Source organism: Gallus gallus, chromosome 2 (assembly GCF_016699485.2).
Source record: "Gallus gallus isolate bGalGal1 chromosome 2, bGalGal1.mat.broiler.GRCg7b, whole genome shotgun sequence".
NCBI lineage: Eukaryota > Metazoa > Chordata > Aves > Galliformes > Phasianidae > Gallus > Gallus gallus.
This window is the reverse complement of record NC_052533.1, coordinates 148,938,642-148,952,892: the sequence shown is the minus strand read 5'-3', so window position 1 is coordinate 148,952,892 and position 14,251 is coordinate 148,938,642. Positions and strand designations below refer to the sequence as shown.

At 52.2% G+C, this 14,251-nt stretch overlaps 1 protein-coding gene across 50 annotated transcripts in view; it reads left to right on the top strand.

Annotated features, from left to right (window-relative positions):
- SCRIB (scribble planar cell polarity protein) overlaps positions 1-14,251 on the top strand; it is a 104,752-nt gene that overhangs the window by 66,011 nt on the left and 24,490 nt on the right. For 13 of the 50 annotated variants that reach the window (XM_040696184.2, XM_040696178.2, XM_040696176.2 and 10 more), the window contains 5 exons: positions 1,858-1,917; positions 2,827-2,910; positions 8,637-9,038; positions 12,244-12,306; positions 14,135-14,173. In XM_040696184.2, the coding sequence (XP_040552118.1) occupies positions 1,858-1,917; positions 2,827-2,910; positions 8,637-9,038; positions 12,244-12,306; positions 14,135-14,173 (648 nt within the window). The remainder of the gene's footprint in view (positions 1-1,857; positions 1,918-2,826; positions 2,911-8,636; positions 9,039-12,243; positions 12,307-14,134; positions 14,174-14,251) is intronic. The other 37 variants (XM_040696220.2, XM_040696222.2, XM_040696221.2 and 34 more) reach the window with 10 other exon arrangements.

The following is a 14,251-nucleotide window of genomic DNA, read 5'->3' as shown; positions in this document are numbered from 1 at the left end:
ATTTGTGCAGTTTGCCTTTGTTACCCGCTGGGACTTTCTGTCCAAGGTTTTCTTAAAGCTGTGACATTGAGGAAAAGGGCCCATTGGATTGGGAGCCCCACATTTCATCACTTCCCTTTGTACAGCACTCCATGATCCAACAGCTTTCATGGGCGGAGATGAGAGCACACAGCTCAAAGCTTGAGGAGTCGGCCCCATTAATCAGTCAGGAGTTTGGGCTCCTCAGTTTCCGTGGCCATCGTTCTGGCTGGGCATGAGAACTTTGTCCCCGAAGGAGTTGGATTTTCCAGTTCTCTCTCTTAAAAATGTTATTTATTCAGTTGAAAAATGAGGGAAAATCGAGTTCCTTAGCATCGTCCGTTGTCTGTCCGCTCTCTGGCAAACAAGCATGTGTGCATTTTACATTTCTTCAGGTTTCCAGTTTAGATCTGTTTATCCTTCTGGGTTCTCTCTATTGTTCAGTCCCTGAGCTGAACATACACACCACTGCTCCCATAGGAGTTTTCAGGAACCACTGTTGCACTCTGCATACCTCTTCCAAGATTGGTTCAATAATTCAGATTCTAAGAGCAATATTGGTGACTCCAGCTCTCCATGGGCTGATTCATGGCACATTTCTTTATCAGCTCTGCAGCCACAGTTATTTTTGTGAGCTTACCGCAGAGCTTCCCCAGATGGCTCAGATGTTGCAGCAGATGGATGGACTTCAACACTGCCCAGCTGCATCGGTGCTGCTTGGAGCTCCTGTTACCTTTCACTTTATGACCTCCAGTTTGGCAGATGATACTTGTCCAAAGCATACCTACCCAGCACCAACATACACTTCAGCTCTAATAATATTCCTTTAGATCCTGCAGTCCTCTGAAGCATTGGCATCTTCTCATGTGGCTCATCACTGTCTGGAGATTGGGAGTGTGATGTTGGACGTTGATTATTTGGTGGTGGTAATGTACGAGATAGCCTGATAGCTGATGAGAACTCTCTGTTCTCTCTGATCCTCAGGCTGCATCCCATCCATCAGCCTTATGCCTTCAGGACCCTCTGGGGCTGTTGATGGAGAGAAGCAGTCAGAAGGTCTGAAAGATGCTGTAGAGCAGAGCAATTACACTCCTTTTGTCCACAGCCCCCACTCTGCTGCAGAGGCTCTGGGCAAAAAGTCACAGGATATAAATGCACAGATGTAATTCCTCTTAAAAACAGGCAATGAGTATTATTTCTTTCCTGCAGCTCTGAAGCTGCAGTGAGTTTGGTCACTGGTGACTTTCATGACACTCGTGCTGCATTGAGTGCTGTGCACTGGCTCTAAGCCCTCCATGCCATTTCTGTTTCTGAGCTTTGTGGCTGTGGTGCTATTAACCAAGCGTGTGATTTTTTAGGACTTTTTCCTTGATGACCACCAGCTTGTGCTCTGTAGGTTTGTTCCTCTGTGCCCTTACAGCTTCCCCACTCTGTGCTCTGCCACGATCCCTCTTGTAGCTACAAGCAGCCTTCTCCAATCCCTCAGTGACGCTGCGTGGGGTTCAGCTCCACTTCCTCTTCCTTAGGAGTTGCCCTGCTGAGGGTCTTAGAGCCACCTGCCCTCTTCCCTCCCCTGGTGACCCCCTGTCTTTACTTGTGTGGGGTGGCTGCTGCCATCACTTTGCTGGCAGTGGCCTATGTCCAGCAGAATGCCAACTTCTCCTTCCCTGGGCCAAGCTCATGCACTGATTTCTGCTCACCTCATCCTGACACCAGCCCTCTCCATACCCCTTCTGTTCTCCCCCTGGAATGATTGCCCTGCATGCAGCTGACCTCTCTCCCTCTCTCTTTGCCTGCAATGCTTGGATGCTGGTCTGGCTCTGTCCTGTCGCATGGAAGGAGTGGATGCGTAGGGAGCGGGAGGCGGCCACGCGGCAGCTTGAGGAGGAGGCGGCAGAGGTGAGGAGCGTGGTGGGAGGGATGGAGAGATGGAGAGAGGAGGCAGAGCTTGGCCTGAGGGCTGGAGGAGTCCCCAAAAGTAGAAGCACTCATTGCCCTCTGCATGTGTTCTCCTCACGCCCCTCTACCCTCTAAAAAGCACAGCTTCAGCCTATGAGGAGACAGCAGAAATGGAGAGCTCTTTAATGTGGTCGAGGAAGGGATGGTGAAAAATAATGGCTAAAATGTGAAAGCACATGAAAAAAGGAAGTGGTATCAGGCACAATTATACAAACAGTGTGAGTTAATGCTGAAAAAGGATACCACAGAGGAATTGTAGATTGACTTTCTTAGATATAGAATCATGGAACATACCGAGTTGGAAGGCACCCATAAGGATCATTGAGTCCAATTCCTGTATCTCCAGCTCCAGACTGGAAATATTTTCTGGATGTGGTAAAAGCTGGTTATCTATATTTAGTATTCTTTTCTCTTTCTTATGAGGACAGGCTGGATGTGGCTCTGGGCAGCCTGGTCCAGTGGTTGGTGACCCTGCACACAGCAGGGGGTTGGAACTCAATGACCTTTGAGGACCTTTTCAACCCAGGCCATTCTAGGATTCTGTGATTCTATGAGAGTGCATGTGTGCACTGCACAGGAGAAATGGTGAGGACCAGCATCCCAGTGTGGCTGTTCCCTGCAGTATTTCTCCATGCCTGTCACTTTTCCCTGTGGCTGTGTTTGGAGCAGTCCCAGGTTCACATCCCAGCAGTGGGAGCTTCCTGCAGAGTTTGGAGACAGAGCCTTGGCTATGACTAGGGGTGGTTTCCTTTTAATTGCTCTCTGTGGTTGATGTCGCTGACTTCTGGCCTGATCTCTTCCTGGTGTTTCTGTTTTGTTTTTTGCTTCCCCCCCCTTCCCCCTCTCCAGAATGTCACAAGTGAACCTTTGCGAATGGACTATCGGACCCTGGCTGCTTTGCCCAGCAGTGGCTCACAGAGAGTCAATCGCACTGTAAGTGATGGGTGTTGAGTGCACATCCCTGCGCGGGAGAAGCAGCGATTGCTCCCTTTCCTGCCCTCTCCTCTGCCTTAGTGTGATGGTGGTGGTGCTCTCTGCAGAACTGCAATGGACTTCAACTGTCTGAAAGAGGAGGAGCTGCAGCAGAAAGATTAGAAGGAGAAAAGACAGGAGGTTTAGGTTGGATATTAGGCGGAAGTTCTTCACCCAGAGGGTGGTGACGCACTGAACAGGTTGCCCAAGGAGGCTGTGGATGCCCCATCCCTGCAGGCATTCAAGGCCAGGCTGGATGTGGCTCTGGGCAGCCTGGGCTGCTGGTTGGCGACCCTGCACACAGCAGGGGGTTGGAATTCAATGAGTGTTTTGGGCCTTTGCAACCCAGGCCGTTCTAGGATTCTGTGATGATTCTATGATTATGGCTCCCTATGGGTCCCTGCGACACCCTATGGATTCCTCTGATACTCTGTGTGATCCCCATGGGCACCCTATGGGTCTCTATGGCACTCTATCTGATCCCTATGGCACCCCATGGATCCTTTTGGCACCCTATGGATTCCTGTGGCTCCCTATGGATCCCTGTGGCACCCTATAGGTTCTCTAGGCAGCCTGATCTGGTGGTTGGCACACAGCAGGGGGCTGGAATGAGATGATCGTTATGGTCCTTTCCAACCCAGGCCATTCTAGGATTCTGTGATTCTATGAAATTGTGAGAGCAGAGAGCCAAGTTGCTTCCCATTGCAGAAAGGGAAGTGGCTTCTGTAGTTGCTTTGGTGCAGGAGGTGATGTGAACAAGGCAGAAAGAACAGCCCTGCAGGAGGGAAGAATATACATGAGTGAGAGTGTGGAGGCATTGGTAGGGGAAGAAGCGAGTACTGAAAGCTGCAGAAGCAGGAGGGGAAGATGATGCCAGGCACAGAAGACACAACGGTGCTGTGTGCAGAGAAAGCAAGGAGTGCAGGGCACTGGTACCAAAAGGTTTAAAGCAAGGTCAGGACCCATCTAGAACTGCAAAAGGCAAAGCAGAAGTGATTGCATATCCCAATCTAGCACAGATAATGCCTTTGGCACCACTGCTGCCCCTCTGCCCTCCTGTGTTTCCGTCTCTGATTCATGGTGGAAACTCAGCAAAGACAAAATCCTGGTTCCACGAATGTCACAGATTGCAGAGCTGTCTGCCCTTCCTGGGGTATTTAAAATGTCACATCTCTGTCTCTGTTTCTTTTGCCCTCCCTGCATCACACCTATTCTATTGAGTTGCTGCCTGCTCCATTAGAGCTACACATCCTGAGGCTTAACCGCCATTCCTTTCCTGCTGCTACAGGATTGATCACCCCTTTGCTGATAGCATCAGGGACAAAATCTCTCTTTGTTCTCCCATTGTTTGAGATCATCCTTTTACCCATCTCTTTTTAATTCCATTGAATGGAGTACAGCTGCAGTTCTTCTCTCATATTTGTCTATCATTTCATGACTGTGTCACCAACTGTGTCTTATTTTGTTCCTCTCCATCCTCCCAAACTTTGGCTCTTCTCTCCTGGTTGTCCACAAAAAAAAATTGTTTCATCAGGAGAACATTTGAAGTATTTCCAGCATCTCTTCATGTAACTGAAGCAAGGGGAGAGCCAACCTGGTGCAAGCAGCTGTCCCTTTGTGAGCAGCCCAAGAGCAGCATTTGGGAGCCTATGGCTGAGCCTGGGAACGCCTGGCATTGGAATGTGCAGCAGAGCACTGGAATGCTTGGTGTAGGGCAGCATCTATAAATGTCCCATCTCAGGGGAGGGGCCAATTAGTGCACATTTATCTTCTCCCAGCTGTCTTTTGCTCAGCCCTACCTTTGCGCTGTTTGAAAAAATCCCATCTGCTTTGACTGTGAGATATGAGCTCCAGTGACAGCAGGGTTGTGGTTGCACCCAGCCCATGTGGTGACAGCCTGGAAGATTCAAGCAGTCCAACCAGCAGAAAAGTGTGCAGCTCATAGGGATGGAGCACCTTTCCAGTGAGGAGAGGCTGAGAGAGTTGGGATCCTCCAGCCTGGAGAAGAGAAAGCTGTGGGGGGGACATCTTACAGCAGCCTTCCAGTACCTAAAGGAGCCTACAAGAAGCTGGAGAGGGACTTTGAACATGGGTGTGCAGTGATAGGGCAAGGGATAATAAAAGAAGGTAGGTTTAGATTGGATATAAGGACAAATATCTTTACAGTGAAGATGATGAGGCCCTGGCACAGGCTGACCAGAGAAGTATGAGTGCCCCATGTCTGGGTGTGCCCTGGGCAGACTGGTCTGGTGCAAGTGTCCCTGCCATGGCACGGGGGTTGGAAGTAGATGATCTTTAAGGTCTCTTCCAACCCAACCCATTCTATGCTTTATGATCTTTAAGGACCCTTCCAACCCAAGCCATTCTTGACTCAATGAGCAGGTTGTCTATCTGCAAACAACGTGCCTGTATTAAGATGGCTGAGGCAATTGCCCCATTCCCACAGTATTGCTCTGTTTCTGTCTGTGCTTTGACAAGCTCTCACACCAACCACTTTCTCCTCTAAGCTGTCTTGCATATCTCCTGCTGCTGCATAATGCCCTTCAAGGCCGTGCAGAGCTGCTCTGCACACTGCTGAGCAGAAGGATGTACAATTAGAGTCAATCACTGTCATGACTCTGCTGCAGATTGCGGTGGAGCTTCTCGTGGGGATGCCCCAAGAACAGTGCCCAAAGAAGTGGCAGACGTTTGTCCCTCTTGGGTTAATCTGTATTGCCGTGTTGGTTGTTCTGTGAGTAGGAGTCCTTAATGTGGAGCACATTTTGTGTTTGTGCAGTTGGTACAGCTGAAGAACTTTTGTGGGAAGCTGCATGAAAGTGCTTCTCTCAGCGATGCCCTCTGCAGTGGCAGCTTCCCAGCACCACAGTGTTTGCAGCACTGCATCAGGAAGTCAGCATAAAGCCATCACAGTGACAAAGGAGCTGTTACAGTCTGTCATTTTTCTGGATGTTCCAGGCTTGGAAGCTATGCCCAAGAATGACTGCACACTTATAGTCTCGCTTTGCTTTCCGGAGCATAGAAATGAAGATGACTTCACATCTGTCAGTAATGGGTCACCGTTGTTACTTAATTAATCTGTGCTTTCCAGTCTGAAGCTTTCGATTCCTGGCCAATGGTTCTCCCTCCGTAGCCGTTTGATTTCAGATTAAATGATTAAATGCATTTCTTCTGTGTTCGCTTCGAGGGCGCAGAGTGAAATGTTACTGTTCTCTGTGCTGGAGTGACAGAGCAAGGCTGGGAGAAGCACACTGCATTGCCAGAATTGTTGCCTCCCCAAAATAGAAATGGTTGCTTGTCTGATAAAAATAGTCCATGTGGAGCTGAGGGAGCAGGGCATCCTGCACTGGGACGCATGCAGTAGTGCTGGACATTAATGTGAGCAATGGGTGAAGCTCAGCTCCAGTCACGTCCATCATCAGAACGGGACTTGGAGGTCCATCAGCCCTTGTGCAGCCCTGGGGAGATGCCCATCTCCACAGTGCCCTAAGAGCAGCATTTACTTTTTTACCCTCTGTATGAGCAAAGAGAGCTTTGGTGCTGTGGGATCACCTGGAATGACTGATAATTGAGGGGTATTTGCACTGTCTGCTTGATAAGGAAAAGCAGTGTCAGGATGACGTGGCTGCTGGATGGCAAACCCACCTTATGCTGGTGGACTGCTGGCATTCTTCTAATTAGCACATCCACAAATGAGCAGTGTTCCTGAAAGAACTTTTAGGCGGGTGTAGCTTTGTATTAGGATAATTTCATAGAATCCTAGGATGGCCTGGGTTGCAAAGGACCACAATGCTCATGGAGTTCCAACCCCCTGCTGTGTGCAGGGTCGCCAACCAGCAGACCAGGCTGCCCAGAGCCACATCCAGCCTGGTCTTGAATGCCTCCAGGGTGCTCTGGGAGAAGAAAGTTGGATTTTGGTGGGGAGGAGGGGGATTTTTTTGATAGGAGCCCTTTGCATTGGGAAGGGACACGGTACAATAGCAGAATTTCTGGGGGTAGCACAGACCTCAGTGTCTGAAGAAATAGGATCTGTGCTGAGGCTCTGCTATCCGCTGCATTGGGTTGGGGGTTGGGGTGGGGGTGAGGGCTGGGGGAGGGCAGCAGGAATTCCTGAGCCTCTCAGCTGCCATTGTAAGCCAGCAGCCTACCCGGCCACCAGAGCTATTTTGGTGAGTGCTGCCTTGACACAGGAATTGGGGAATGTGCTCTGAGCTGAAAGGGTCTTTCTGCTGCACCACCAGCAGCTGGGAGGAGGAGGAGGCTGCAGCATTGTTCCCTCATCATCCCCGCTTCACTGCTGAAGGCTTTGGTGGGGTAACCAACACTCTTTTATGGTACTAAAGGATAAAAGGTCAGTGCTTCATCTGGGATGGGTTCTGTGCTGTAAGAGCGTGTAAAGGGATCTGTGCTCTGTTCCCCACTGTTACTGTGATGATTCTATGATTATGGGTCCCTATGGATCCCTATGGCACCCTATGGATCCTCATGGTGCCCTATGTTAGCTGTTACTGCTCTGTATGCTACTGTGTGCATGGCGATGAAATGGGCCCACAGAACAACGTGTGTGCGTGCAGATGGGATGGGTCTGCATAGGGAATAGTGATGGGGTGTGACTGTGTGGGAGCTCAGTGGAGCAAAACGAGGAATTTATGTTATTGTGTGTGCTGGGGCTACATGGAAGTAAGCTGGGGTGAGACAAATGTTGTTTGGCAGTGTGATGGTGGAGCTGAGGGTGCTGCAGGAGCTGGAAGGCCATGTGCTTGTGCTGCTCTTGGAGTTGGTTTTGCTGGAGAGCAGCAGAGTTACTGAGCCGCTGAAATGCAAATAGGAGTGTAAATGAGAGCAAGGAGTGTGCATGAGCCTGCTGATAACTCAGTGTGTGTAGTGCATGCTGACAGCAAGGTCCTCTTGGAAGTGTGGAAGGCTTGGCCTTCCTTAGTGGGTTTCCAGCTACGTTCAAAGAAACGAATCAGCTACAAACAAAACTACCAGAGGGCCTGGCCTCTAAAGGAAAACGGTTGCAGCTCTATTCAGAAGCCAATGTGGCTCTTTTGCAGCTGAATAACCCCAAGGGTTTCCATGAATTGAGCTAAAAAATTTTTCTCCTCTCTTATGAGGAGAGGCTGAGGGAACTGGGCTTGTTTAGCCTGGAGAAGAGAAGGCTGCGGGGAGACCTCATTGTGGCCTTCCAGTACTTGAAGGGAGTGTATAAACAGGAGAGGGAACGGCTGTTTGTGAGGGTGGATGGTGACAGGACAAGGGGGAATGGTTTAAACTGAGACAGGGGAGGTTTAGGGTGGATATGAGGAGGAAGTTTTTCCCCCAGAGGGTGGTGACGCACTGAACAGGTTGCCCAAGGAGGCTGTGGATGCCCCATCCCTGCAGGCATTCAAGGCCAGGCTGGATGTGGCTCTGGGCAGCCTGGTCTGCTGGTTGGCGACCCTGCACATAGCAGGGGTGAGAACTCAATGAGTGTTGTGGTCCTTTTCAGCCCAGGCCATTCTATGAGTCTGTGATTGTATGAAGTAGCACCTGGGCTCCCCGGACTGGTGACGGAGTAGAAGGTGGAATGGTGCTGTGGGTGTTACTACTGGAACTTCTCTCTCCCCTGTCCTTCAGCTCTGTGTTTTCTCTTCCTCTCCTTTTCCCTGCTCTCTTCATGTCTTTCTGACCCTTCTGTTTCCTCACAGCCTGTTCATTGTGGTAGGGCAACCTCCAGCACAGGGAGTGACCGCGCTATGCTGTCCCTGCCGGTGGCACAGGACAGCCAGGACTGCTCCTCAGCACCAACTGCATCCCTGAGCACCAGATGTGAGCCTGGCCCTCCCCAGGACCCCACGTCGCCTTGCCCACGCACGTGCGGGGCAGAAAAGCCCCCTCTGGACGAACGGGATCCCACCCATTGCTCCCCACCCCAGGAGCCGGAGACACCAGAGCCAGAGTGCATGATTGACTCCCAGCCCATCCTCTTCAGCGAGAACCCCTTCGTGGTGGCCAACCGGAGGGGGAAGGCAGCAGGCGGGGCCTGCCTGGGGGGCCCACCGCTGGGCTATGGCAGGGAGGGTGTGCTGAAGACCAACCTTTACACCAAGGCAAGCGCTCTAACGGCGTGCAGCATGCGGTCACCAGGGAGCCCTTCAGCTCCTACTAAACCACGGGGCGTGCAAAGGCAGCACGAGGCCTGGGCTGCTCCCACCTTAATGCACGTGCTCTGTGTGTGGTGCCTGTGGTTGTCCTCCAGCACTAACGGACCAGCTGTGCATGTGCCCTCTGCCAGGAGGCCGAGATGGGGGGCTGGGGAGGACCTCCCCTCAGTGTGGGCAGCCCCTCCAGGAGCCAGCAGTGTTGCTGTAATTCTGTGGGAGCAAAGGGCTGCGGGGTGATGGTGTCAGGTGTATCTGTGGGCTTCAGCAAGCACAGACCTTTTTAGACTGGGCTGCATTCAAACAGGGGTGGCCAGCAGGGACAGGGAAGTGATTGGACCTCTCTACTCAGCTCTTGTGAGGTCCCATCTACAGTACTGCGTCCGGGCGTGGGGCCCCCAGCACAGGAAGGATGTGGAGCTCTTGGAGCGGGTCCAGAGGAGGCCACTAAGGTGGTCAGAGGGCCACTAAGATGATCAGAGGGCTGGAGCACCTCTCCCGTGAGGAAAGGCTGAGGGAACTGGGCTTGTTTAGCCTGGAGAAGAGAAGGCTGCGGGGAGACCTCATTGTGGCCTTCCAGTACTTGAAGGGAGTGTATAAACAGGAGGGGGAACAGCTGTTTATGAGGGTGGATGGCGACAGGACAAGGGGGAATGGTTTAAACTGAGACGGGGGAGGTTTAGGTTGGATATGAGGAGGAAGTTTTTCCCCCAGAGGGTGGTGACGCACTGAACAGGTTGCCCAAGGAGGCTGTGGATGCCCCATCCCTGCAGGCATCCAAGGCCAGGCTGGATGTGGCTCTGGGCAGCCTGGTGTGGTGGTTGGCGACCCTGCACATAGCAGGGGTTGGAACTCAATGAGCACTGCGGTCCTCTGCAACCCAGGCCATTCTAGGATTCTGTGATAGACCTCTGAAAGTGAAGAGTGTAGCTGAGGTAGCTAACTTCCAGCACAAGGGCATGCTGCTCCTTGAAGGACTTCTTACAGTGTATCAGCCTTTCCTATTTCAAGGGAGAACATGCCTTTTTGCTGTGGGAGATCTGCTTGTATTTAAGTTCCTGTGATCTGCGACAGAGCTGGGGGGACTCAGCCCAAAGGTGTTCTGGGTGAGCCCTGCTCTCCTCTTCAACCTGTCTGCCCTTTTGGGGATCTGGATTGCAATAGGAGCCAAAAAACCTCATGCAGACTGCACCCCTCCTGCCAGAGATACAGCGATGGGAGAAAACAAAGCAGACCAGCCAGCTGTAGTTGTCTTAGGTGGTCGTGGCCCAGTTCTGTGGTGACATTTTGTCTTTTCCACGTGTGTGGACATTTAAAAATGGAACAAGGCATGCGGCAGAATGTCTGCAACCTCTCAGTGTATTGGAAGTCATGAGCCAGCAGTGTGCTCCTTTAGCTCAGAAAGCAAATGGTATCCTGGGCTCCATCAGCAGAGGGGTGGCCAGCAGGGACAGGGAGGTGATTGTCCCTCTCTGCTCCGCCCTCGTGAGGCCCCATCTGCAGTACTGTGTCCAGGTGTGGGGCCCCCAATCAAGAAAGACAGGGAGCTGTTGGAGAGGGTCCAGAGGAGGCCAGAAAGATGCTCAGAGGGCTGCAGCACCTCCCCTACAAAGACAGGCTGAGGGAGCTGGGCTTGTTGAGCCTGGAGAAGAGAAGGCTGCGGGGTGAGCTCATTGCAGCCTTCCAGGACCTAAAGGGAGCCTCCAAACAGGAGGGGAGGCAACTCTTTGAGAGGGGAGATAAGAGCAGGACAAGGGGCAATGGTTTAAAGCTGAAGGAGGGCAGATTGAGGTTGGATGTGAGGGGGAAGTTCTTGACAGAGAGAGTGGGGAGGTGCTGGAACAGCTGCCCAGAGAGGCTGTGGATGCCCCGTCCATCCGTGGAGGTGTGGAAGGCCAGGTTGGATGGGGCCGTGGGCAGCCTGGGCTGGTATTGAGTGTGGAGGTTGGTGGCCCTGTGTGTGGTGGGGGGTTGGAGCTCTGTGATCCTTGGGCTTCCTTCCAACCTGGGCCATTCTATGTACAGTCAAAGTTTGTGCTTTGGACACTACTGGTATATATCTATATTTGTAGTCAGTGGTCCAGAAAAGGCAGATTAATGCCACATCCAGCGATCATCAGTCAGGAGGTGGCTGTCAGTTAGCTTAAGCTGATCTAATTCCACGCTGCTGTCATAGAAGACTCTTTCCCGTTGTCTGTTCTCCTCCCGCACACTGGCAGCAGAGCTGTGTCAGGTGGGTCAGGGAGCTGAAGGGTTTTCATTGTAGGATGAGTCCTTTGCAGAGCAGCTCCCTCCTTGATGGGTGGATGAACAGCACAGGAAGGCTTTGGGCAGAGGCAGCCGGAACCAAACAGAGTGGGAGCACTGGAAGGTCACATGGAAGTGATGGGTTTGAGACTGCCACGTCCTCTCTCTGTGGTGTCCTTTTCTCCAGTGTAAGCCTTAGATTACATCCCCTGGCTTCGGATGGAGAAATAAATATGTTTGCCCACAGCTGACCCAAGTCACATTAACAGGATTCACTACTGCATGAGTATAATGATTAATAATTGCAAAACACATAGATCTGCTTCAAGAACTCTTGGAATCCCAAAGGACCCATTTCCACCTTTAGGCATCTAAAATGCTTTTAATGGTGTTCCTTAACCAGCATGATGATTATTGGGACTGCTCTTGTGATGCTGCTGTGGGTGTTCCTGCAGAAGGGATGAAAGCTTTGTCCTTCCTGTGCTCTGCCCTGCTCTGCAGCTGCAGGCCAGCTGCAATGGCTACGGCTATGGAAGAGTCTCCTTTTGGTTACAAGTGGCTTTTGTTGCTCGGTGTCCATACAACACAGAGTTTGTCTTGAGCTGGGGGAGAAGATTCCCAGAAATCCTTACAAGGCAGAAGTCTTAACCTGGTGTAGTTGGCTGTGCAAGATGTTCAGGTGTGGTCTCGGCTCTGATGTTTAATACAATTCTCTTGCTGTTTACAGTGCTTTTTGCAATCTGACATCTGCCGTTGGGCCAGCACTAACTCTGCCTCCTTGTGATGAAGTGGTCCATCGTTGCCTTCAGGCTGGATATCAGAGCTGTCTCCTGGTCTCACTGCAAACAGAGATGTGTGGAAGTTGCTGCTGCACAGTAATTCTCAAGCTTTGTCTTCTCTCTTGCAGGCTCCCGAGTCGGGGATGGGAAATTCAAGGCGAGAAACCCCCTATTCTCCCAGTAACCAACAGGTGAGGCTGCACCCAAGGCAGGCAATGGGGAGAAGGCAGGTGTGCTTCCAGGGCAGCACCGGGCAGAGGGAGCTGAGGATAATTCCTTTATTTGAGAGTAATTCCTGTATTTGTTAGGGGGAAGTTCTTTGCTATGAGAGTGGGGAGGTGCTGGAACAGCTGCCCAGAGAGGCTGTGGATGCCCCGTCCGTCCCTGGAGGTGTTGAAGGCCAGGTTGGATGGGGCTGTGGGCAGCCTGGGCTGGTATTGAGTGTGGAGGTTGGTGGCCCTGTGTGTGGTGGGGGGTTGGAGCTTTGTGATCCTTGAGGTCCTTTCCAACCCAACCATTCTGTGATTCTGTTAACACTGTTAACCATTCTCTGGTGGGACAGCACTCTGTTCACCACCACTCTCAGGTCCTGACCATCAGCTGGTTTGTTACCCAGCAAAGAGCGTACCAATCCCAGCCGTGGGCTGCCAATGCGCCCAGGAGGATGCTGCAGGAGATGGATCCAAATGCTTTACTGAAGTCTAGGGAGACTCCATCCAGAGCCTTTCCCTTGACCACCAGATCACCTGGCCATAGAAGGAGATGAGGGCAGTCTGGCAGGATCTGCCATTTACCAGCTGCGGAAACAAGAGTGTGTGACCTGAGGAGCAGACAGGGATCCTGTGTGAACTTGCAGAGAGGGCATTAGGAAAGCTAAGGCACAGATGGAACTAAACTTGGCAAGGGATGTTAAAACCAATAAGAAGGGATTCTGTAGGGTCCTGGTGGATGAAAAACTGAGCACGAGCCAGCAGTGTGCTCCTGCAGCCTGGAAAGCAAATGGTATCCTGGGCTCCATCAGCAGAGGGGTGGCCAGCAGGGACACGGAGGTGATTGTCCCTCTCTGCTCTGCCCTCGTGAGGCCCCATCTGCAGTACTGCGTCCAGGCCTGGGGACCCCAATGCAAGAAAGACAGGGAGCTGCTGGAGAGGGTCCAGAGGAGGCCACAAAGATGCTCAGAGGGCTGCAGCACCTCCCCTACAAAGACAGGCTGAGGGAGCTGGGCTTGTTGAGCCTGGAGAAGAGAAGGCTGCGGGGTGAGCTCATTGCAGCCTTCCAGGACCTAAAAGGAGATTATAAACAGGAGGGGAATCAACTTTCTACAAGGGTAGACAGTGATAGGACCAAGAGGGAGTGGTTATGAACTCGAGTAGGGAAGATTTAGATTGGATATCGGGGGAAGTTCTTGACAGAGAGAGTGGGGAGGTGCTGGAACAGCTGCCCAGAGGCTGTGGATGCCCCGTCCATCCGTGGAGGTGTGGAAGGCCAGGTTGGATGGGGCCGTGGGCAGCCTGGGCTGGTATTGAGTGTGGAGGTTGGTGGCCCTGTGTGTGGTGGGGGGTTGGAGCTTCATGATCCTTGGGCTTCCTTCCAACCCAGCCATTCTCTGGTTTGTGAACCCACGTGCCTGGGCCTGATCCCCTGGTTGTCCTGCACATGCCATGTGTTTGCACTCACGATGATCTGTTCCATGACCTTCCTTGATACCAAAGTTAGGCTGGAGGCTTCTCATTCCCCACAGTCCATTGTCCTGAGGCACAGTAGTGTTGCCTGGACTTGGTTCCTGCAAGGTATGATGCGAAGGAGCTGTTTGTAGTGGGTTTGGGCGTGTAATGCGTCTGCCTCCATGACTGACAGCAGAGGTGGGCAATGAGCCTTCCTTTGTGGCAGAGGGCTGTGTGGGCAGCAGTAGCATTGGGTGAGTGCATTCTGTGTGCTGGGGAAGCTCTCAGCCTCACGCGGGAATGCTGGTCTCTCCATTTTCTCTCCATTCTCTCCCCTGGTGTTTCCCCCCTGCAGATGCCCGCAGCTGCTCGGCCAGGCAGGGAGACACGCTTTGTAAGTGCCTGCTGGTGTGCAGTGTGCGCTGCTACTCCATGCTGCTCCCACCTGGCCCCGCTGCTCGCTTCCTTGACC